The sequence below is a fragment of the Nicotiana sylvestris genome, chromosome 3 (genome assembly GCF_000393655.2).
Source record: "Nicotiana sylvestris chromosome 3, ASM39365v2, whole genome shotgun sequence".
Classification (NCBI taxonomy): Eukaryota; Viridiplantae; Streptophyta; class Magnoliopsida; order Solanales; family Solanaceae; genus Nicotiana; species Nicotiana sylvestris.
Window position 1 is genome coordinate 188,195,949 of NC_091059.1, and position 26,381 is coordinate 188,222,329.

The following is a 26,381-nucleotide window of genomic DNA, read 5'->3' on the forward strand; positions in this document are numbered from 1 at the left end:
GGTAATGACATACTTTTAATAATATAATAAAAATACTTTTAATACTATATATATAAACTTCTCTGCTCTCTTGACTGGAAGAAGGAAATACTCAACTGAATATGAAGTCCCGATAAGGAGAACATTATAACTTACAACACTAGAAAAATATACGCAATTTGCGAGACTAGCAAAATATACGTAAATTCTGGGATATGAATGTATTGACGAGATCATGCCAAATGAAAGAAAAGCTTAGCCTTAACATACTTTTTCTTGAATTATTTGAACGAATCTACTGTTGCGAAATTTACACCTGAATTCTTTGACATTAGAACGAAACCGTGTTTGCCTTTAACGTTTTCTGATTTCAAAGTTCTTGCTTCTGAACGTTACTATGTTGCTACTCTTTGGCAAAATATAAGATTTGTTGCTTCAAGAAAACGTTACTGTGTTGCTACTCTTTGGCTAAATAGAAGATTTGTTGTTTCAAGCTTCTTAATTCTTATGAATGAAAATGACTTTCTTTAATGCTTGCTTGTCTGATCAAAAGACAAGATAATTTTTTTGCATTTTTTAAACAAACCATTAAGATAAGACTTACATGTCTCACAACTAAGTCTTATTTGGATAAGGCTTTAGCCACATGGCTTTAATGACCTATGAGTCATTGTTTAACCATTGTGGCTTTATGCCATGTGGCTTTGGGTTATTTAATTAAATTTTGTCCGCTTATTAGTCAATTGGATAATGTCCTGTTACCCGGTAATTAATCAATTACCCGCATAATTTAAAAATTATCACAAATTACATAAAATTCTATTTATTTTTAAAATACTTCATATATACTTTATACATTATACTATCGTGGTCATATGATACCTCGCATGGTACTAGCTTATAATTATCGGGTATTATCGCTTGACATAAATAACGTAAGTACATTAACATCAAGATGATCTCATCCCCGAGTCTACGTCGGTTAACTGAAAATGAAATTTTAATGTATGAAAACGCGAGACGTAACACTTTCATTTACCCTAAGTCCCTAACCCTATTATTTCCTCTACCCATTCTTCAGCACCGCTTTTCTCGTATTTAATTAGAAAAGGAGGTGCTAGTATAGTCTACAAAGGGGTAATGCCGAGTGGAGAACATGTTACCGTTAAAAGGTTGTTGGCTATGAGCAGGGGTTCCTCTCATGATCATGGGTTCAATGCAGAGATACAGTCTCTTGGGAGGATCAGACACATGCATATTGTTAGGTGACTAGGATTTTGCTCGAATCATGGGACAAATCTATTGGTCTATGAGTACATGCCTAATGGGAGCCTTAGGGAAATGCTTCATGGCAAGAAAGGTAGTCATTTACATTGGGATACCAGGTATAAGATAGCAGTGGAGGCTGCGAAGGGTTTTTGCTATCTCTATCATGATTGCTCTCCTTTGATCCTCCATCGTGATGTGAAATCAAGCAATATTCTGCTGGGCTCTAACTTTGAAGCACATGTTGCTGATTTTGGACTTGCTAAGTTCTTGCAAGATTCAGGGACATCAGAATGCATGTCTTCCATTGTTGATTCTTATGGTTACATTGCTCCAGGTATTTTATATAAGCCTTCATATGATATCCCTTACTTTAGTTTCGTTGCATGTGCCTGTTGACACAATTTTTATGTTATAAACGGTGTTCATTTTATTTTAGCTTCTTTTTATCCATATTAGTTAGGCGTGTTTATAGCGATATACTTTTTGTGGAATCCCGCAAATTTTCTTATTGGTGTAATCGATAACCGAATCGATAAGCCCCAAAAATCGATAAATCAAAATTGAAAAAAATCGAAAGCTTATTGAAACGATAACGATAAGCATATGTACAAATCGATAATTGATAAGTAATTATCGATAAGGGTCAAAATCGAATCGATAAATCGAATGCACACCCTTACTCCCGGTTGCGGGAATAGATCAAAATATCATCAATGAAGACTATCACGAATGAATCCAAGTAAGGCTTGAACACTTGGTTCATCAAATCCATAAAAGTTGATGGGGCATTGGTCAACCCAAATGACATCACCAAGAACTCATAATGCCCGTACCGAGTGCGGAAAGCTATCTTAGGGACATCGGATGCCCTAATCCTCAACTGATAGTAGCTAGATCCAAGTCAATCTTCGAAAATACCTTGGCACCCTGAAGCTGATCAAACAAATCATCAATCCTCGGCAATGGATACTTGTTCTTGATTGTAACCTTGTTCAACTGTCGGTAATCTATACACATCCTCATCGATCTGTCTTTCTTCTTAACAAACAATATCGGTGCATCCCAAGGCGAGACACTAGGTCTAATGAAATCTTTATCAAGCAAGTCTTGCAACTGCTCCTTCAATTCTTTCAACTCAGGCGGTGCTATACGATACGACAAAATAGAAATGGGCTGGGTGCTCGGAGCCAAATCAATGCAGAAGTCAATGTCCCTGTCGAGTGGCATACCCGGCAGGTTTGAAGGAAATACCTCAGGAAACGCACGAACAATAGGCACAGAATCCATAGAAGGAACTTCGGCACTAGAATCACGAACATATGCCAAATAGGCCAAACACCCCTTCTTGTCCATTCATCGAGCCTTCATATATGAGATAACACTATGGGTAGAATGACCAAGAGTCCCTCTCCACTCTAAACGAGGTAAACCCGGCAAGGCTAAGGTCACAGTCTTGGCATGACAGTCCAAGATAGTGTGGTATGGTGATAACTAGTCCATCCCCAATATGACATCAAAATCAACCATATCCAAAAGTAATAGATCTACTCGGGTCTCAAGACCCCCAATCACAACTATATATGAACGATGAATACGATCTACCACAATAGAATCACCCACCTGTGTAGACACATATACATGAGCACTCAAAGAATCACTAGGCATAACCAGATACTGTACAAAATAAGATGACATATAGGACTATGTAGATCCCGGATCAAATAAAATTGAAGCATCTCTACTACAAACCAGAACAGTACCTATGATAACTACATCGGAAGCCTCAGCCTCAAGCTTGTCTAGAAGAGCATAACATCGGGGCTGAACCCCACCACTCTAAACTACATCTCTGGGACGGCCTCCTATTGGATGGCCTCTACCTCTAGTAGCCTGACCTCCACCTCTAATACCTCTACCTCTACCTCTAGCACCTCTACCTCCACATCTAGCTGGCTGGGCGGGCGGTGGAATACTCGGTGCCTGAACCATGGCACGGGAACCCTGATGCTGAGAGCTGCTCGGTGCTTTAGGGCAAAATCTAGCAATATACCCGTATCGCCACATGTATAACAAGCCCTCGACGGCTGAGACTATTGACCCTAAAGGCCTGAATAACCACTCTGAAAACTCTGGAGCGGAGGTGCATTGATAGGAGCTGGCAGTGCACTGTAGGGCAACTGATCAGAATACTATATAGAGAACCACGACCACCTGGAGCACTATGAGAAGCCTGAAGTGCTGAATGAAACGGCCTGGGAGGATGGCCCCTACCAAAATAATCTCTGCCTACAAACGAGGCACCACTGAACCTACCAGAATGACAAGGTCTCTTGTCAGACCCCTAACCACCCCCCTGCGATAGAACCATCTCAACTCTCCTGGCCATATTGGCCGCATCCTGAAAAGAAATCTCAATCCCCGTCTCCTTAGCCATATGCAATCTAATAGGTTGAACGAGTCCCTCAATGAACCTCCCCACTCTCTCTCTCTCTCTCTCTCTCTCTTAGTGGGAAGTATAATAAGAGCATGACAGGCCAAGTCTATAAATCTAGTCTTGTAGTGAGTAACAGTCATAGAACCCTACTGGAGACGCTCAAACTGCCTCTCGTAGTTCTCCCTCTGAGTGATAGGAAGAAACTTCTCCAAAAATAGCTGAGAAAACTGATCCCAAGTCAAAGCTAGTGACCCAACTGGTCTAGGCAAACAATAATCTCTCCACCAAGTCTTGACGGATCCAGACAAACGAAAAGCAACAAAGTTGACCCCATTGGTCTCCACTATCCCCATGTCCCTAAGAACCTCATGACAACTGTCTAAATAATCCTGGGGATCCTCAGAAGATGCACCGCTGAAAGTGGTAGTGAAGAGCTTGGCAAACCAGTCCAATCTCCACAAGGCATCATTAGACATAGTTGTTCCATGACCGGTCTGAGCTATCACACCCGGCTAAACTGCTCCAACTGACTGAGCTGTTGGAGTCTGAAACTGGGGAGCCAACTGCTTCGGAGTGCGGGTAGCAGGAGTCTGGGCTCCTCCTCCAGCCTGAGAGACGGCTGCTGCTACAGGAAGCAAACCTGCCCAGGTGACACTCTCCATAAGGCCCACTAGACGGACCAGAGCATCCTGGAGTACTGGGGTAGTAATGAACCCCTCTAGGACCTGAGCTGGACCCACCGGAACTGCTTGGGCCGGAACTTCATCATCAAACTCAACTTGAGACTCTGCCGCTGGTGCTACTACTCTGGGCGGAGCTTTGTCCCTGCCTCGACCTTGCCCTCTGCCCCTCGTGGGAGCTGGTGTTGGGGGATCGGGCTGCTGATCAGTAGATGAGGAAGTGTTGTTCTTGCCACCTGCAAAAGAACAGAATAGAAATTCAATTAGCATTGAGAAACCAAATCACACGACAGGAAAGAATAGATGTGAAGTTTTTCCTAACTTTGTAGCCTCTAGGGATAAATACAGGCATCTTTGTACCGATCCCCCAGACTCTACTAAGCTTGTCCGTGAATTGTGAGACCTAAGTAACCTAGAGCTCTGATACCAACTTGTTACGACCCGGATTTCACACCCTCGGAGGTCATGATGGCGTCTACTAATGAAACCTAGGTAAGCCAATTGTTCCAATTTCTTAACCTTTTCTTATATTTTAATCCAACAAACATCATAAAAATAGCAAAATTAAATAAGCGAAAGAAATAAAATGTAACAGTTTAATATTAATACCAATACAATTCCATAAACTAGAAAGCTACCCAGATCTGGTGTCACAATTTCACAGATGGTCTAAGAGTACTACAAATAAGGGTCCGAAAGGTAAATACAAGTTGTTTCAAAAATACATAGGAGAAACGGTATAGAAAGATAGAAGGAGACGCCAGGGCCTGCGGACACCTGTAGGACTACCTCGGGTCACCTGAATGGACTGAAGACAACACCCTCACTGCGATCCAAAAGCTGCAGCATCGGGGTCTGCACACAGTGCAGAGTGTAGTATCAGCACAACCGATCTCATATGCTGGTAAGTGCATAGCCTAACCTCGGCGAAGTAGTGATGAGGCTAGGATAGGACTACCAAATAAACATGTGCAGTTAAATCATATACATCGAAAAAATAAAGGCAGAAATGTACAGTTAAGGATAGGAGGGGGAAACATGTTGCGGGGAACATCAAGTAATAACAGAAGAACATCATATAAATATAAGGAACACTAAAGTTCAATTATCGATAAGAATTAGAAATAAAAGACAAATGCACGGCATCACCCTTCGTGCTTTTACTCTTGTCCTCACCATAATATCAATAAAATCGGCAAAGCATCACCCTTCGTGCTTTTACCTCACATAATCATGACACGGAATGATACATCGTGCATTATCACTCATATCATGGCACGGAATGGTACATCGTGCGGCACGGCATCACCCTTCGTGCTTTTACCTCACAATATCAGCACGACATCACCCTTCATGCATTAACACTCTCAAAGAAAACATACACGACATCACCCTTCGTGCTTTACACTCCCTCACCCAATCAACAATCACAAAGCAATTTGGGCAAGGAAAATCAACAATATTTCAAATAAATCCCGGCAAGAGAGATAATATCAAAAGCAATAACATCCCGGTAAGGGAGACAAATATAAAACCTTTTCTCTTTACCACAATTTCTTCACAACTCATTTCTCAACTTGAGCCAATGCTCTGCAATGATCAATTACCAATAATACTTCCACAAGTATTGTTCAACAATAGAAATCATCATATAAAGCATGAATAATACGAAACAGAGTCACATTAGTCATAGTATAAAACTCACAGGCATGTTTGACACCAACGTATAGATACTCGTCACCATGCCTATGCGTCGTACTCAACAACTAACACGTAGCAAATAAGACACGACTCTTAATCCCTCAAGCTAAGGTTAGACCAAACACTTACCTCGATGTCACGAACACAATTCAAGCCTCAACTACCGCTTTACCTCTTGATTCCACCACTAATTCGCTCGTATCTAGCCACAAGTTACTTAATTATATCAATAAGTGCTAAATGAATCAATTCTAATGCATGAAAATAGGTTTTCTAAAGTTTTTCCCAAAAGTCAAAAATCGACCCCGGGCCCACATGGTCAAAACCCGAGGTTCAAACCAAAACTTGATTACCCATTCACCCACGAACCCAAATATATAATTTGTTTTGAAATCGGACCTCAAATCGAGGTCCAAATCATCAAAATTTGAAAAAACGTAAGTTCTACCCAAAACACCCAATTTCCCCCATGAAAACCCTTGATTTTGAGTTGAAATCATGTGAAAAGATGTTACCCAATAAACTAGAAAGCTACCCAGATCTGGTGTCACAATTTCACAGATGGTCTAAGAGTACTACAAATAAGGGTCCGAAAGGTAAATACAAGTTGTTTCAGAAATACATAGGAGAAACGGTATAGAAAGATAGAAGGAGACGCCAGGGCCTGCGGACGTCTGCAGGACTACCTCGGGTCGCCTGAATGGACTGAAGACAACACCCTCACTGCGATCCAAAAGCTGCAGCATCGGGGTCTGCACATAGTGCAGAGTGTAGTATCCGCACAACCGATCCCATGTGTTGGTAAGTGCCTAGCCTAACCTCGGCGAAGTAGTGATGTGGCTAGGACAGGACTACTAAATAAACATGTACAGTTAAATCATATACATCAAAAAAATAAAGGCAGAAATGTACAGTTAAGGATAGGAGGGGGAAACATGTTGCGGGGAACATCAAGTAATAACAGAAGAACATCAGATAAATATAAGGAACACTAAAGTTCAATTATCAATAAGAATTAGAAATAAAAAACAAATGCACGGCATCACCCTTCGTGCTTTTACTCTTGTCCTCACCATAAAATCAATAAGTGCTAAATGAATCAATTCTAATGCATGAAAATAGGTTTTCTAAAGTTTTTCCCAAAAGTCAAAAATCGACCCCGGGCCCACATGGTCAAAACCCGAGGTTCAAACCAAAACTTGATTACCCATTCACCCATTCACCCAAATATATAATTTGTTTTGAAATCGGACCTCAAATCGAGGTCCAAAACATCAAAATTTGAAAAAACCTAAGTTCTACCCAAAACACCCAATTTCCCCCATGAAAACCCTTGATTTTGAGTTGAAATCATGTGAAAAGATGTTACCCAATAAACTAGAAAGCTACCCAGATCTGGTGTCACAATTTCACAGATGGTCTAAGAGTACTACAAATAAGGGTCCGAAAGGTAAATACAAGTTGTTTCAGAAATACATAGGAGAAACGATATAGAAAGATAGAAGGAGACGCCAGGGCCTGCGGACTCCTGCAGGACTACCTCGGGTCGCCTGAATGGACTGAAGACAACACCCTCACTGCGATCCAAAAGCTGCAGCATCGGGGTCTGCACACACTGCAGAGTGTAGTATCAGCACAACCGATCCCATGTGCTGGTAAGTACCTAGCCTAACCTCGGCGAAGTAGTGATGAGGCTAGGACAGGACTACCAAATAAACCTGTGCAGTTAAATCATATACATCGAAAAAATAAAGGCAGAAATGTACAGTTAAGGATAGGAGGGGGAAACATGTTGCGGGGAACATCAAGTAATAACAGAAGAACATCAGATAAATATAAGGAACACTAAAGTTCAATTATCAATAAGAATTAGAAATAAAAGACAAATGCACGGCATCACCCTTCGTGCTTTTACTCTTGTCCTCACCATAAAATTAATAAAATCGGCAAAGCATCACCCTTCGTACTTTTACCTCACATAATCATGACACGGAATGATACATCGTGCATTATCACTCATATAATGGCACGGAATGGTACATCGTGCGGCACGACATCACCCTTCGTGCTTTTACCTCACAATATCGGCACGACATCACCCTTCATGCATTAACACTCTCAAAGAAAACATACACGACATCACCCTTCGTGCTTTACACTCCCTCACCCAATCAAGAATCACAAAACAATTTGGGCAAGGAAAATCAACAATATTTCAAATAAATCCCGGCAAGAGAGATAATATCAAAAGCAATAACATCCCGGTAAGGGAGACAAATATATAAACCTTTTCTCTTTACCACAATTTCTTCACAACTCATTTCTCAACTTGAGCCAATGCTCTGCAATGATCAATTACCAATAATACTTCTACAAGTATTGTTCAACAATAGAAATCATCATATAAAGCATGAATAATACGAAATAGAGTCACATTACTCATAGTATAAGACTCAAGGGCATGCTTGACACCAACGTATAGATACTCGTCACCATGCCTATGCGTCGTACTCAACGACTAACACGTAGCAAATAAGACACGACTCTTAATCCCTCAAGCTAAGGTTAGACCAAACACTTACCTCGATGTCACGAACACAATTCAAGCCTCAACTACCGCTTTACCTCTTGATTCCACCACTAATTCGCTCGTATCTAGCCATAAGTTACTTAATTATATCAATAAGTGCTAAATGAATCAATTCTAATGCATGAAAATAGATTTTCTAAAGTTTTTCCCAAAAGTCAAAAATCGACCCCGGGCCCACATGGTCAAAACCCGAGGTTCAAACCAAAACTCGATTACCCATTTACCCACGAACCCAAATATATAATTTGTTTTGAAATCGGACCTCAAATCGAGGTCCAAATCATCAAAATTTGAAAAAACCTAAGTTCTACTCAAAACACCCAATTTTCCCCATGAAAACCCTTGATTTTGAGTTGAAATCATGTGAAAAGATGTTAAAGATTAAAGAAAATGAGTTAGAAATGACTTACAGTCGATTTGGAAGAGTAGTTGTCTTTGAAAAATCGCCCAAAGGTGTTTAGGTTTTGAGAAGGTTTGAAAAATGGATGAAAATGCCTCCAAGTCTGAGTTAACTAGTCTCTGATGTCGCAATTGCGACGAGAGTTCGCAATTGCGAACCCCTTCAGGACCTGCTATCTTCGCATTTACGAAGAATAAGTTGCATTTGCGAAGAATAAGTTGCATTTGCGACTCTGGCCATTTTTTCGCATTTGCGATGAATTGGTTGCATTTGCGATCAAGGCCTACCTAGTCCATCTTTGCATTTGCGATAAAGCTTCGCATTTGTGAGCTAGACTTCACAATTGAAGCCTGCAGGCCTGCAACACACCAACAATTTCCTAAGTTAAAAACACTCTGTGGCCTATCCAAAACTCACCCGAGCCCTCGGGGCTCCAAACCAACACATGTACGCAAGTCCAAAAACATCATACGGACTTGCTCATGCGATAAATAACATCAATAACTATGAATTTAGCATCAAAATTAGAGAAAAATCTCATGAACTCTTAAGTCCCATTTTTAACAACCGATGGTCCGATTCACGTCATATCAAGTCTGTTTCTTACCAAATTTTACAGTCTCAACTTAAATACCATGTAAGACCTGCATCCAGCTCCGAAACCAAAATACGGGTCCGATACCATCAAATTCAAACACATTCAAATTTCTGAAAACTCTTATAATTTTAGTTAATAATTTTCTTCAAAAATTTATTTCTCGGGCTTGGGACCTCGGAATTCGATTCCGGGCATACGCCTAAGTCCCATATTTTCCTACGGACCCTCCGGGATCATCAAATCACGGGTCCGGGTCCGTTTACCCAAAATGTTGATCAAAGTCAACTTAAATTTATTTTAAAAGCAAAGTTTATCATTTTTCACAGATTTTCATAATGGCTTTCCGGATACATGCCCGGACTGCGCACATAAATCAAGGCGAGACAAAAAGAGATTCTTAAGGCCTCGGAACACAAAATTTATTTTCAAAATAAGAAGTTCATCACAAGATGTTATACATGACCTACCTTCCATTCATGTTTATATATTAGACACATGCTTAGGGATGTTCGACAGGTAAGACTCGGACACTCGTGCTTATATATATATATATAGTGCAACTCATGCTGTGTAATGTTGCTAATATTGAATTTTGAAGCCAATTGTCAAGGGGAATCTTGAGATTTGATCTCTTTTTGGGATAAGTTTCCTTCTAGAGGAAAATCAATTGCACTAATAATAATTAGTGTCAAATTTTAATACAGAAATAAATCTCTTGTTGACCAATTCACATAGTGCAACTGATTAATTTTGACGCAAATATATCCAATAGCTAGTTATTTATAATTTGAATCTTGTATGCTCCCATAGTTTATAGCGCCTAGTAATAGTTAGAAACTTAGAATTAACCGAAGAGAAAGCATGTTATTGTATGTATGATGTATCTTATTTCAAATTGAACATAATAGATTAGAAGAAAACATCATCATTCATCACTAATTAGATTATCGGTTTTCCCCTATATATATATATATATATATATATACCCTACAGACTAATGATTCAAATCTTTAAAAGATTGGGAAGAAGAGATGAACAAAGTGAAGTAAAAAAAAGTATAAAAAGGGTAATTTCAGTTCATAATTTAGATAATACTGTAACTATACAGGTCTATAGAATAAGAGAGAGAGAGAGAGAGAGTACCGAGTAGGATTTTTACAACATAAGAGTTTAATCACAAGAAATGTTTTATGTCTATTAATATATATTATGGGTTCGATCCATCTGCATAGCTATAACTGGCTTATCTAAAGTTTTGATTAGATTTGGGGGAACTATCTTTTTATTATACATCTTGTGCATCCGGAATCTACTAAAGCTAATGTTTCTATTTCGTCTACCTTAATTGTTATGCCTATACAATTTTCGTAATCTTGAGGAATGTACCCATAATTTTGAAAGAAATAAAGGATTAGATAATAATCAGTGTTTTATATGCAAATGGTACTCTAGTAGAAATAAAAGCGCTAAATGTAAATTATGCTATTTAGAGGGATGTATTTCATGTATAGAAAAAGATTTCGAAACAAAATAAATAAAAAAGAAAAATACCAAGAGATAAATAATTTTACTATGAATTTGAGAATAATGACACTGAAAGCTAGAGTAAATGAATTAGAAAAAAGAATACAAAAATGAAAAAGGGAAAAGAGAAATTGGATTAAGTATACAAATATTTTCTTGAAAGACTATTTTTTGAAAGTTAATAAGTATTACTTATAGTACATATGATGACAAATTGACAATCTAGTGCATTATAATACTCCATTTGGTTCAATTTATGTAAATTTATTTGATTGAACACAGAGTTTAAGAAAAAAAAATTTGAACTTGTGGTGCAAAATGAGGCACATATATTTTGTATGGCTATAAGTCATTGCATAAAGGTACTCCCTTCGTCTCAAATTAGCTGTCGTATTTCTCTTTTACACACTCTTTAAGAAAATACTAGTTAGAAGTTTTTAGCTATTTTACCCTTATTTATATCTTAAAATATAATTTCTCTTCATTGAATATATTCTCCATTTATATGATATCTTTATCTTAAAGAACAATTACTATTAAGGGTAAAATTTGAAAAAAATAATTACTTTTGTCTTGAAATTCTAAAATCATAAATAATTTGAGATAACTATTTTTAGTAATCACGAAAGATAATTTGTGATGGAGGGAATAAATTATTTTCAAATATAGAAAGATGTCATTCTTTTTTGTATGGACTAAAAAAAATAGATTCATAAATTAAAATGGGGATCACGTTGTAAAATAAAAAAGAAAAAGAAAAAGAAAAAAGAACGGTCTTAAATGAGGCTAAAAGTTAAAAGTGAGAGGCCACATACGTAATACTCTCATATTTCAAGGGGTTAACTACAAATAACTTTACAAGAGAAGGCCCCAGCAGGAAAACTCTCCTAAAAAATAAGAAGCGGAAAGAGCAGCAGATCGTACGTCTCTTCAAATTGTCTGTGCCTCTGCCCCTAATTTGGGGATAGGCCAAAGTTAGGGTTTTTACAGATCTCAGCAACCAAAAGTCAACAAGTCCATTCTTTTTACACAGAATTTTGGAGCTTTTCTAATTCTTGGTTTATTGATAGAATTAGAATTGAATTGTTTATGCTCTCATTGAAGTGTATGTTAGGGCATTATTAGTGGGCTATCTGAGCTGCCAATGCAAATTGAATTGAAATCTGAGAGTCTTTCGGTTGTTTTTGGAATACCGAAAAAGTTAAAGGTGTAAAGTTCATCAATGTCTTGGGCAAGTCCAGAAGATATCTATCTCTCTACTTCTCTTGCAAGCTATCTTGACAGTGAGTTTTTTTTTATCAACGATCTATTTCCTGCCGTGATTAAGCTGTTTATGTTATTAAAGTTTTGTACTTGTTGTTTGTGTTCAAAATTTGCTCTTGCTAAATTTTGCTGATGTTCTTGCTATGTTCTTTTAGGATGTTTAATAGTATTCGATTGTTACTGTTAGCGGAAACGTAAAAGAAAGAACACAAGATTTAACGTGGTTCAGATCAAAATAATCCTACGTCCACCAGAGAACAGTTGCCTTTTTAATATTAACAAAGGAAGGGGAGAGTTCCCAATTACACTTAAGAGAATTTCTCTCTTAACTCTCTACTCACTACAATGTGTTGTATTATTTTTGGGATGGTTTCTACAAATGAAGGAGTGCATCTATTTATAGAGGTAAAGACCTCCTCTTGATGTCATTGGTGACATCAAACTACCTCCTCTTGATGTCATGGGTGACATCAAAGGAGGAAGCTTCCTCCTAGCATCCACACCAACTCTTTCCACCAACTCTTCCAATTGGCATGCCATTGTTGACTAAACATAAACCAACACCTTCAATCTCCACCTTGGTTTGCGTTTCGAGCGTGCGTGTGAACAACTCTGGCCAAAACTTCTAAGCTTACTGGGCAACCCCGTTGTAAGAAACAAGAAGAATCAAACCATTGTTGAACATACCACCTCCACCTAACAACTGTTCTCTTCGGAGTTGCATCAGTTGATGCACACCCCCGCCAAGTCCTTGCAGTGTGCAAACTTAGCGAGTGGGACTATCTTGGTCAACATATCTGCAGCATTATCGTCTGTGATAACCTTCACGACCTTGATAGTTCCCTCTTCAACAACATCTCGAATAAAATGAAATCTGACATCAATGTGTTTAGTGCGCTCATGAAATCTCTGATTTTTCATTAGATGAATAGCACTCTGACTATCACATCTAAGAGTTGATTCCAGCTGAACCAAACTCAATTCCGCTACTAAACTTTTCAACCAGATAGCTTCCTTTACCGCCTCCGCTGCTGCCATGTATTCTGCTTCTGTCGTAGACAAAGCGACAATCGACTGCAAAGTCGACTTCCAACTGACGGCACTGCCAACGAGGGTAAAGATGTATCCAGTTGTGGACCTTCTTCTGTCAAGATCTCCTGCATAGTCAGAATCTACATAACCGAGAATTGAAATACCTCCACCACTTTTTCGAAAGGTCAGACCAACACCAGAAGCTCCTTTGAGATATCTCAATATCCACTTGACAGCTTCCCAATGCCTCTTTCCTGGGCTGGACATGTATCTACTTACCACACTTACAGATTGAGCAATATCTGGACGTGTGCATACCATAGCATACATAATGCTACCAACTGCACTGGCATAAGGAATCTTTGACATATGCTCCACCTCATCCTCGGACTGAGGCATTTGTAACTCTGAAAGTTTAAAATGAGGAGCTAATGGTGTACTTACAGGCTTGCACGTATGCATATTGAATCTCTTGAGAACCCTTTCAATATACCTCTTCTGAGAAAGATGTACAACACCGTCTTCTCTTGAAATCTCCATACCAAGGATTTTCTTTGCAGCTCCTAAATCCTTCATGTCAAATTCCTTACTCAACAGTTTCTTCAAAGCATTTATCTCTGTAATGTTGTTAGCAGCAATAAGCATATCATCAACATACAATAGTAAATAAATCATTGAGTTACCAGACATCTTCTTGTGATACACACAGCTATCAAATGCACTCCTTGAGAATTCATGTGTAGTCATGAATGCATCAAACCTCTTGTACCACTGTCTAGGGGATTGCTTCAAACCATACAAAGACTTCTTTAGTTGGCATACGTGATCTTCTTTTCCCTCAGCTAGGAAACCTTCAGGCTGATCCATATAGATTGTCTCTTCTAGATCACCGTGTAAGAAAGCAGTTTTGACATCAAGCTGTTGAAGCTCCAAGTCAAATTGGGCAACCAATGCTAGTAGCACGCGAATTGAGCTATGCTTCACGACTGGAGAGAAAATCTCATTGTAGTCAATTCCCTCCTTCTGACTGAATCCTTTTGCAACCAATCTCGCCTTGAACCTAGCATCTTCCACTTCAGGAATTCCCTCTTTCTTTCGGTAGACCCACTTGCATCCAACTGTCCTCTTCCCCTTTTGTCTTTTCACTAAGACCCATGTCTGATTCTTGTGAAGAGACTCCATCTCTTCAGTCATGGCTAACCGCCATTGTACAACATCTTTGCAAGAAGTTGCTTGAATATACGAGGAGGGCTCCAGATCCTTAATCTCTTCTTGTGCAGCTACGAACGCCTATGCAATCAAGTTTGCTTGATCTATAAGGCGTTCCGGTTCTCGTGTCTGCCTCTTCTCCCTCCCCTTTGCAATTGTGTATGGTTCATTGACAGCAAGTTCTTCAAGGTCTACATCTTCTGACTCATCTTTAACCTGAGTCTCTTGATCCTTTTCCTTGGCAAGCTCCACCGGAAGCTCCACCTGCTCGTCGTTCTTGTTTCCTGAAAACTCCACGGAAACTTTACGGGGATCAAGTATAGAGGATTCATCAAAGGTGACATCTCTACTAACTATAAATTTGAGTAAAGACAAACACCAAAGTTTGTACCCTTTTACTCCATCCACATACCCTACGAATATGGCCTTCTTAGCCCTTGGTTCAAGCTTTCCTTCATTAACGTGATAATAAGCTGGACACCCAAATACTCGTAAGTATGAATAGTTAGAGGGTTCACCTGACCATACCTCATTCGGAGTCTTAAAGTCAATTGCCGATGCTGGAGATCGATTGACAATATGAGCAGCAGTGTGAACTGCTTCAGCCCAAAATACTTTGGACATTTTGGCTTGTAGGAGCATACAACGAGCCTTTTCAAGAAGAGTTCTGTTCATTCTCTCGGCAACTCCATTCTGCTGTGGGGTATGCCTGACAGTCCTATGTCTTGAGATCCCATGAACCTTGCAGAATTCATTAAACTCTTCATTGCAAAACTCCAAGCCATTGTCTGTGCGAAGATACTTGATTTTCCGCTCCATTTGATTTTCAATCAAAATCTTCCACTCTTTAAATGCTTCAAAAGCATCACTTTTTGCCTTCAAAAAATACACCCAAACCTTTCGTGAGAAATCATCAATAAAAATGAGAAGATACCTCTTTCCGCCCTTCGATGGAAGTTTAGAGGGACCCCATAAATCTGAATGGATGTAGTCTAGCACTCCTCTTGTCTTGTGTTTGCCAGTGCTGAAGCTGACCTTCTTTTGCTTCCCTAGAACGCAGTGCTCACAGAAGTCAAGTGTGCTGATCTTCTCACCTTCCAAAAGGTTACGATTGCTCAACATCTCCAGTCCACGTGCGCTCATATGACCCAGTCTCATGTGCCATAGTCTTGCCTTGTCATCATTAGATAACTGCACTGTAGATGCATTTGCAGAGCCAACAATGGTGCTTCCGGCCAATGTGTAAAGGCCGTTCTCCAGCTTGCCTTTCAGCATGACTAAAGAACCTTTAGTCACCTTTATAGTTCCTGCTTCGCTCATGTACCTGTAGCCTTGTTCATCCAGAGTACTCAGGGAGATCAAATTCTTCTTCAGATCAGGAACATGACGGACTTGTGTAATAGTCCTCACGACTCCATCATGGCAGCGAACCCGAACTGAGCCAATGCCAACTATTGCACAAGTTGCATTATTGCCCATTACTACGGTTCCTCCACTTTTCTCATAGCTGCTAAACCAGTCTTTTCGGAACGTCATATGCAGAGTGCAAGCAGAGTCTAACACCCATTTGTTTCCATAACTACTATTATTATTACACGATGTTGTTAGTACATAATCATTATCAAAATCATGTACCTGTTCAACTGTGGATGCACTCGCCTTTTCCTTGGACTTTGACATTGGGCAGTCTCGTTCAAAGTGCCCCTTCTTGCCACAACCCCAACACTCTGTATTCTTCTTGTTCACACGAGACTTTGATCTGTGCTTTAATTTGCTCTTTCCCTGTTGGCTAGTTCGGCCTCTCACAAAGAGCCCACTTGCCTGGTCATCTCTATCTCCTTCAATGTGCCTCCGCACATCACTAGAGTTAAGTGTCTGCCGCACTTGCTCAAGCTTGATAGACTCCTTACTATACACCATTGAATTCTCAATATCACGATATCCTGAAGTCAATGAAAATAGCAAAGCACATGCAAGCGTCTCCTCCTCCTTTTTGATTCCTGCAATTTGTAAGTCCATGACAAGTTTATTGAACGCATCTAAATGATCTTGTAACGAAGTACCTGACCCCATCTTAAATGTGTAAAGACGCCGTTGTAACAACATCCTTGTTGTCACTGATCGGTCTTGGTATAGCCCTTCTAGCTTTTCCCATAACTGTTTGGCCGTCTCTTCGGTACCCGTACTCGCTTCACAAAGCACGTTAGGTGCAAGGGATAGTTGGATTGCACTCAATGCATCCCCTTCAATCTTCTCCTTGTCGGGAGTTGATATATCCTTAGGATACTTTCCGTCAATAGCATGGATTGAACCTTCCCTCCGCAGTAACGCCATCATCTGGATCTTCCAGATATTGAAGTTGTTGCGTCCACTGAATCTATCAATTTCAAACTTCATGGAACTCATCTTTGCTTGTTCTTCCTCCTTGGATCGTTAAAGAATCATGTTGCTCTGATACCAATTGTTAGCGGAAACGTAAAAGAAAGAACACAAGATTTAACGTGGTTCGGATCAAAATAATCCTACGTCCACCAGAGAACAGTTGCCTTTTTAATATTAACAAAGGAAGGGGAGAGTTCCCAATTACACTTAAGAGAATTTCTCTCTTAACTCTCTACTCACTACAATGTGTTGTATTATTTTTGGGATGGTTTCTACAAATGAAGGAGTGCATCTATTTATAGAGGTAAAGACCTCCTCTTGATGTCATTGGTGACATCAAACTACCTCCTCTTGATGTCATGGGTGACATCAAAGGAGGAAGCTTCCTCCTAGCATCCACACCAACTCTTTCCACCAACTCTTCCAATTGGCATGCCATTGTTGACTAAACATAAACCAACACCTTCAGTTACTCTTTGATAAAGTTATTGATGAGCGTTCACAATGAGAAACTACACCCGATTTTCGCTGGTGGGTATAGGTGGTTTACTCGTCTTTAATGTTGAATGAACAAATATCATTCGTTGTTTCAATTATGTAATTGCGTGGTTATTTATGAACTCTGATCAGAGTATCCGTAGATTTTTAAGCCTTCAAAAATCTCCATCATGTACCCTTGCTTTGCTAAGCCATCTTCAACCTCATTGCCTTTCCCTGTCATGCTTTATGGGCGATGTCATGTGTATACTTTCTATAATGACCAAAGTGAAGGGTTTTCACTGCTTGAGAAGATCATATATTGTGAGAGAAGTGAGGTACTCAGTAATTTCCTTCTTTAAGGTAAAATAGGTCTTTTCTAGTGTTGCATCAAAGGCCACAAAAAGTACATAACGGTTTGTGTTTCTCCCTGTATTGAAAACACAATGAAAGCCTTGATGACTGATGATAAAATAAAATTGCAATCAAGCCCTCGATTATACAAGGGGCTGGGGCTTGAGATTCTGCCTTACTCAACAAGCACCTTTGTTAATAAGGATTGCTGAGTGTAGTCTTTACATTTGTGTAAATTTGTGGTTTGCAATATATGGTTTTTTCTTATAAAGAAAGATGACTTTTTGCACTCAAGGATGTGGCCTAGTGGTCAATGAAGTGAGTTTGATGGGGAGTAAGGGTCAAAATTCCGCAAAGGCAAAAAAAAAAAATTAGGTGATTTCTTCCTATCTGCTTAAGCATAGGTCGACAGGGTTACCTAACACCTGCGTTGGGTGTGGGGGGGGGGGGAATAGTTGAAGTGTGTGCTAGTTGGCTCGAATACCACTTTTATATATAAAAAAAAATGATTTTCACCCTTTTTCTTCTGTTCCTGCATTCTCATCTTGGCTGCTTGAATGGTAGAAACCACGATTAGTATATGGGTATATCATATCTGTGGTCCATATACTTTCTAGAAGAAGCTATGATGCTCTACTTATTCTGCCGTAGAGGTTTATTCCTGTAAAGTGAAAACTGGAGAATTATTATATTTCACTCTTGACTATTGAGCGATGAGTTAAGGGATGGAATGCAGGAGTTAATGCTATAATACTTGGGCTGCCAGTTACTTCATAAGAAAAATAAATGGGGGGCTAAATTTTTTTCCATACAAGTCGAAGTGCTCATATATTAATAGCATTAACTAAACCTGTTTATATGTTCATTAGTTTTATTTCTTGCTTTTATGAGTTTAACTTAATATCCTTCACAGAGAAACTTCTTGTACTGCTGCGAGATGGGCGGAAGCTTTTAGGAACACTTCGTTCTTTTGACCAATTTGGTAGGTTTATCGTGTCATTACTTTCTATTTCACGACAGTGGTTAAACAGTTGACAAAAATTTCATCTGTTATTTGTAGCTAATGCTGTTCTTGAAGGTGCATGTGACCGTGTTATTGTTGGTGATCTATATTGTGATATCCCATTAGGACTTTATATTATACGTGGGGAAAATGTCGTGTTAATTGGTGAACTGGTAGGTCTTGTTTTCACTATCAATACAGAAAGTTCTTTGCTATCCCATAACCCTATACCCTTTGGCTTATAGAATCTTGTTATGATTGGTCAGGACATAGATAAGGAGGAACTTCCTCCCCATATGACACGTGTTTCAGAAGCTGAGATAAGAAGGGTAAGATCCTGTTATTCTTAGTTTCACTACTAGCGATGCTTAATGGACTTGTGTCAGGTGCATGACTTGTGAAGTTTGGGGTGTGGGCTTTTACCTTAAATAGGAAAAAGACTAAATGTGAAAATTGGTGAAGATTTAGTGGGAAGAACAAATATTGAAGGTATTTTGTGAAATTCTGGGAATTTATGGATGAAAAGCCAATATTATAACAATGGGGATGAGGGAGTGGCAAATATAAAAATATCGATACGGTTGCGTCAGTACAGGTTCCTCTGTTATACTCTATAATCACTTTGTTAAACTAACAACTGCACACACATTTGTCCCATCATTAGTGAGTAATTCACTAAAGAGTGTTGACTCCCTTTTTTTATTTTTGTTTTTAGTGGTTTATGTTATTTGTAGCTAGCCATCTCCTTTTGCAACACAAAGAAACAAAATATAAAGCTGAAGAAAAACCAGTAATCCTCCCTAATAGTCTGTATGGTGTATGTAACTGTTAGAGATAGCTATGTAATTGTCCCACATTGGAATAGGAGTAGTATCCCCTTTGTATAGAGTAGCTATAAATAGCACCTCTTGTATTGCATCACATACAACATATCAATATATATATCATATTTTCTCCCGTGCCTTCTCACATGGTATCAGAGCTATCGTGAGAGATTTATCGCTGTGCATAAATTCCAACGATTCCAGGAAGTAAAATCAGTCACCGGAACCCTTTTTTCCGGTGACTTTCAAAGTTGTTTTGCGTCTGCTTTGTTTCAGTTAGTGTTGTGCACAAAATCCAACACTACCACAAGAGTAGTCACTGTCCGGCGACCAAATCCTAGTGAAATCTCTGGCGGTACTGTAGCTGTCCAAAGAAATTTTCCGGCGAAGTTCCAATGTTGCGTGGGCCACCTTTCGGCCATTTTTTGGCGACGACTCTTCAGGACAGATTGTTTCCCTTGCAATTCCGAGCCTACCCATCCAGGTTACACCAAATTCCGACTACTTTTTTTATTTTTCCGGTGTGAATAGTGATTTCAAAAAAAAAAGTGGACTTTCGGCCATTTTTTGAAAAAGTTCCTTCAGAACAGTTGGGTCTTCTGGTAATTCTGATCCTACCCCTACTGTTTTTATTTAATTTCGACCACTTTGAATATTTTCCGGCTGCAACAGTAACTTTCCAACTGCTACAGTAGTTTCCCATTCTGGTTCAGTGTTCCTTACTCTATTTTTAGTGGATTACAGTTGATTATTTCTCTTATTTGGTAATAATTTACAAGATGTCTTTGGGAATTGATGTTTTTGGGTCTAAAACCATGAGTTCTGGAAACTCTAATGTTATGATTACCTCGGAACCTTTAATGGGAGGTTCAAACTAATCTTGGGCTTCATCTGTCGAGTTGTGGTGTAAAGGTCAAGGTGTGCAAGATCATCTGATTAAACAGTCTAGCGAAGGAGATGAAAAGGCGATAGCGCTTTGCGCAAAAATTGATGCTCAATTATGTAGCATCTTGTGGCGTTCTATTGATTCTAAGTTGATGTCTTTGTTTCGGCCATTCCAGACATGTTATTTGGTTTGGGCAAAGGCTCGTACGTTATACACTAATGATATATCTCGCTTCTATGATGTGATATCACGGATGACAAACTTAAAGAAGCAAGAATTAGATATGTCTACTTACTTGGGTCAGGTACAGGCAGTCATGGAGGAATTTGAGACATTGATGCCAGTTTCTGCTAGTGTGTCAAAACAACAAGAGCAGCGACAGAAAATGTTTCTAGTTCTTACACTCGCTGGACTTCCTCATGATCTTGATTCAGTACGAGACCAGATTTTGGCGAGTCCGACTGTCCCTACAGTTGATGAATTATTCTCTCGATTACTTCGCCTTGCTGCAGCACCAAGTCACCCAGTGATTTCATCACAGATACTTGATTCCTCTGTTCTTGCATCCCAGACAATGGATGTTCGGGCATCTCAAGCTATGGAGAATAGACGAGGAGGCTGTCGTTTTGGGAGATCTAGACCCAAGTGTTCTTATTGTCACAAACTTGGACACACTCGCGAAATGTGTTATTCCTTAAATGGCCGTCTACCCAAAAATGCCTACGTTGCTCAGAGCGAGACTATAGGTAACCAGGGCTTTTCTGTATCTAAAGAAGAATATAATGAGCTCCTTCAGTATCGAGCAAGTAAGCAAACATCTCCACAAGTAGCCTCAGTTGCCCAGACTGACACTCCTATTGCTGGTAATTCTTTTGCTTGTGTTTCCCAGTCTAGTACTCTTGGACCATGGGTCATGGACTCAGGCGCTTCTGATCATATCTCTGGTAATAAATCACTTTTGTCGAATATTGTATATTCACAGTCTCTTCCTACTGTTACTTTAGCCAATGGATGTCAAACTAAGGCACAAGGAGTTGGACAAGCCAACCCATTGTCTTCTATCACCCTAGATTCCGTTCTTTATGTTCCTGGTTGTCCTTTTAGTCTTGCATCTGTTAGTCGTTTGACTCGTGCCCTCAATTGTGGTATATATTTTATTGATGATTCTTTTATTATGCAGGACCGCAGTACGGGACGGACAATTGGTACAGGTCGTGAATCAGAAGGTCTTTACTACCTTAACTCGCTCAGTCCTTCCACAACATGTCTAGTTACAGATCCTCCAGATCTAATCCACAGACGTTTAGGACATCCGAGTTTATCCAAACTTCAAAAGATGGTGCCTAGTTTATCCAGTTTGTCTAGATTAGATTGTGAGTCGTGTCAGCTTGGGAAACATACCCGAGCTTCCTTTACGCGTAGTGTTGAGAGTCATGCAGAGTCTGTTTTCTCCTTGGTTCATTCTGATATATGGGGTCCTAGTAGAGTCAGTTCAACCTTGGGATTTCGTTATTTTGTTAGCTTTATTGATGATTACTCAAGATGTACTTGGCTTTTCTTAATGAAAGATCGTTCTGAGTTATTCTCTATATTCCAGAGTTTTTGTGCTGAAATCAAAAACCAATTTGGTGTCTCTATCCGCATTTTTCGCAGTGATAATGCCTTAGAATATGTATCTTCTCAGTTTCAGCAGTTTATGTCTTCTCATGGAATTATTCATCAGACATCTTGTCCTTATACCCCTCAGCAAAATGGGGTTGCAGAAAGAAAGAATAGGCACCTTATTGAGACTGCTCGCACACTTCTAATTGAGTCTCGTGTTCCGCTGCGTTTTTGGGGCGATGCAGTTCTCACAGCTTGTTATTTGATTAATAGGATGCCTTCATCTCCCATCAAGGGTCAGATTCCACATTCAATATTGTTTCCCCAGTCAGCCTTATACCCTCTTCCACCTCGGGTTTTTGGGAGCACATGTTTTGTTCATAACTTAGCCCCGGGGAAAGATAAGTTAGCTCCTCGTGCTCTCAAGTGTGTCTTCCTTGGTTATTCTCGTGTTCAGAAGGGATATCGTTGTTATTCACCTGATCTTCATAGGTACCTTATGTCAGCTGACGTCACATTTTTCGAGTCTAAACCTTTCTTCACAACTGATGTCACTTCTGCTGACCACCATGACATATCTGAGGTCTTACCTATACCGACTTTTGAGGAGTTTAGTAATCCTCCTCCACCTTCAACCACAGAGGTTTCACCCATACCAACTTTTGAGGAGTCCAGTGTTATCCCTCCTAATTCCCCAGCCACAGGAACACCACTTTTGACTTATCATCGTCGTTCGCGCCGTACATCAGGCCCATCTGGTTCTCGTCCTGCACCTGACACGGCTCCTACTGCGGATCCTGCTCCTAGTACACCGATTGCACTTCGAAAAGGTATACGGACCACACTAAACCCTAATCCTCATTATGTTGGTTTGAGTTATCATCGTCTGTCATCTCCCCATTATGCTTTTATATCTTCATTGTCCTCGGTTTCCATCCCTAAGTCTACAGGTGAAGCATTGTCTCATCCAGGATGGCGACAGGCTATGAGTGACGAGATGTCTGCTTTACATACAAGTGGTACATGGGAGCTTGTTCCTCTTCCTTCAGGTAAATCTACCGTTGGTTGTCGTTGGGTTTATGCAGTCAAAGTTGGTCCCGATGGCCAGATTGATCGACTTAAGGCACGTCTTGTTGCCAAAGGATACACTCAAATATTTGGGCTAGATTACAGTGATACCTTCTCTCCAGTGGCTAAAGTGGCATCAGTTCGCCTTTTTCTATCCATGGCTGCAGTTCGTCATTGGCCCCTCTATCAGTTGGACATTAAGAATGCCTTTCTTCATGGTGATCTTGAGGATGAGGTTTATATGGAGCAACCACCTGGTTTTATTGCTCAGGGGGAGTCTCGTGGCCTTGTATGTCGCTTGCGTCGGTCACTTTATGGTCTAAAGCAGTCTCCTCGAGCCTGGTTTGGTAAGTTCAGCACGGTTATCCAGGAGTTTGGCATGACTCGTAGTGAAGCTGATCACTCTGTGTTTTATTGCCACTCTGCTTCAAGTCTATGTATTTATCTGGTAGTCTATGTTGATGATATTGTTATTACGGGCAATGATCAGGATGGTATTACTAATCTGAAGCAGCATCTCTTCCAGCACTTTCAAACTAAGGATCTAGGCAGATTGAAGTACTTTCTAGGTATTGAGGTTGCTCAATCTAGCTCAGGTATTGTTATTTCTCAAAGGAAATATGTGTTAGACATTCTTGAGGAAACAGGGATGACAGGTTGCAGACCTGTTGACACGCCGATGGATCCGAATTCTAAACTTCTGCCTGGACAGGGGGAGCCGCTTAGCGATCCTGCAAGCTATAGGCGGCTGGTTGGTAAATTAAATTATCTCACAGTGACTAGGCCCGACATTTCTTATCCTGTGAGTGTTGTAAGTCAGTTTATGAATTCTCCCTGTGATAGTCATTGGGATGCAGTTGTCCGCATTATCCGGTATATAAAATCGGCTCCAGGTAAAGGATTACTGTTTGAGGATCGAGGTCATGAGCAGATCGTTGGGTACTCGGATGCTGATTGGGCAGGATCACCTTCTGATAGACGTTCTACGTCTGGATATTGTGTTTTAGTAGGAGGAAATTTGGTGTCCTGGAAAAGTAAGAAACAGAATGTAGTTGCTCGGTCTAGTGCAGAAGCAGAATACCGAGCAATGGCTATGGCAACATGTGAACTAGTCTGGACCAAACAATTGCTCAAGGAGTTGAAATTTGGTGAAATCAGTCGGATGGAACTTGTGTGCGATAATCAAGCTGCACTTCATATTGCATCAAATCCGGTGTTTCATGAGAGAACTAAACACATTGAGATTGATTGTCACTTCGTCAGAGAAAAGATACTCTCAGGAGATATTACTACGAAGTTTGTGAGATCGAATGATCAACTTGCAGATATTTTCACCAAGTCCCTCACTAGTCCCCGCATTGATTATATATGTAACAAGCTCGGTACATTTGATTTATATGCTCCGGCTTGAGGGGGAGTGTTAGATATAGCTATGTAATTGTCCCACATTGGAATAAGAGTAGTATCCCCTTTGTATAGAGTAGCTATAAATAACACCTTTTGTATTGTATCACATACAACATATCAATATATATATCATATTTTCTCCCGTGCCTTCTCACAGTAACTTATATCTTTGTGTCTGTATGTTTTTATAATTATTTCAAACTAACATTTGCATCTGTCTGTACATTTGTTCTTTCAAGTGCAAAATCATGGTTAAGATGAGGGTAACTGTCTTAATGGATAGACCAATTTAGTCGTAGATAAGACAAGATGCTGTTAATTAGTGTAAGACTATTTCTAATGTGTATATCACATATCCATCAGGCGCAGAAAGCAGAAAGGGATGCTACAGATCTTAAAGGCACAATGAGAAAGAGGATGGAATTCCTTGATATGGATTGAGGTTTCTAATTGCTTATGTTGGATTTTGCTTGGGACCATGCCATGCCTTCTGCAAATATTATCGTGGTTGCTGCGTGGTTTCCTGGATTCCTCTTGGGCTGTGCTCTCTGTTACATGAAGTGTTCCTTGTAACATCTACACTATTATTGGATTTTCCGTTTATATGTTTGAAGTAAGGTTACTAATCTGCTTATCTACTGGCATGAGCTGGTATAATACCCCGTGATACGGGAAGTGGCTGACCATAAAAATGGTAAAACAAATTGTGAGTTCTTCCGTTTTGTTTTTTTATGCTAGTCTGGAGGAACTTTGGTTTTTTGGTAGACCGCTAGAACGCAAATGTTGTGAGATTGGCATTTACCTTTTCAGAAAACAATTACTCTATGTAGTTTTGTTAATTGCGTGTGCTATTGTAATTTAGCATTTTTCAAATCTTAGTACTCATAATTTTTAGCTAATTGCTGGTTTATACCCTTTTGGTACGATCAACTTTTTGGTTACATACACGTCTTAAATCAACACAGAAAGAGTTGTCCTCATTCTGAACTTGGCACTTTTGAGTCACTTCAATATTAATATAGATGAAAATTTATTTTAGTTTGGTATGAGGGAAGTTAAACTTGAACTTGAGGAGTTGTGATACAAGCAACAAATAATGTCCTTTCTATATAGCAAAAAACTAAGTTTGACGTACTGGAACGATACCGCGATTGTACTGCATAATGTATGTATGGTGAGTCTTTAAATGATTATCAGAACATTACCAGTACTAAAAAAGAAGGCCAAATACATAGATAGGCCATTAAACTTGGCCCAATTTTTCATTTTGGCACTTTAAGTCAGTCTTGTTCCATTTTGGCCCTCCAACCCCATTTCTTTTGTTCCATTTTAACACAAAAGCTGACTAGATTACATGTGTGATTTGCCTCACTCTTGTAAGCGCGTGAGAGTCATTTTTTAAGCCAAATTTCATACTTTCAACGCAGAGGCGGATCCAGGATTTAAATCCTATGGATTCAATTTTAATGTTTTTAACATTGAACCCATTATATTTTTAAAGTTATGGGTTCATATCTATTATTTTTGCAATTTTAATGAATTTTTACATACAAATTTTTATTCCGTGTCGAAAGTTATGGGTTTAGTTGAACCCGTAGTTATTACTGAAAATATATAAAATAAAAAAAAATATTTTTCCCCAGGAGGGGGGCAGAAAAACGAAAAAAATAATAATTTGAAATTACAAAAAGAAAAGAAA

At 39.5% G+C, this 26,381-nt stretch overlaps 2 protein-coding genes across 2 annotated transcripts; both read left to right on the forward strand.

The window, feature by feature from the left end:
- Positions 1-1,119: 1,119 nt before the first annotated feature.
- On the forward strand, positions 1,120-1,644 carry LOC104226606 (leucine-rich repeat receptor-like serine/threonine-protein kinase BAM1). Its single transcript, XM_009778636.2, has 2 exons — positions 1,120-1,244; positions 1,365-1,644. The coding sequence occupies exons 1-2, from the start codon at positions 1,120-1,122 to the stop codon at positions 1,642-1,644; spliced, it is 405 nt and encodes a 134-aa protein (XP_009776938.2).
- A 10,444-nt stretch (positions 1,645-12,088) lies between these two features.
- On the forward strand, positions 12,089-25,581 carry LOC104226735 (sm-like protein LSM1B). The gene is made up of 5 exons (XM_070171286.1): positions 12,089-12,458; positions 18,806-18,874; positions 18,953-19,068; positions 19,162-19,224; positions 25,046-25,581. The coding sequence occupies exons 1-5, from the start codon at positions 12,398-12,400 to the stop codon at positions 25,121-25,123; spliced, it is 387 nt and encodes a 128-aa protein (XP_070027387.1). The 5' UTR covers positions 12,089-12,397; the 3' UTR covers positions 25,124-25,581.
- Positions 25,582-26,381: the final 800 nt, after the last annotated feature.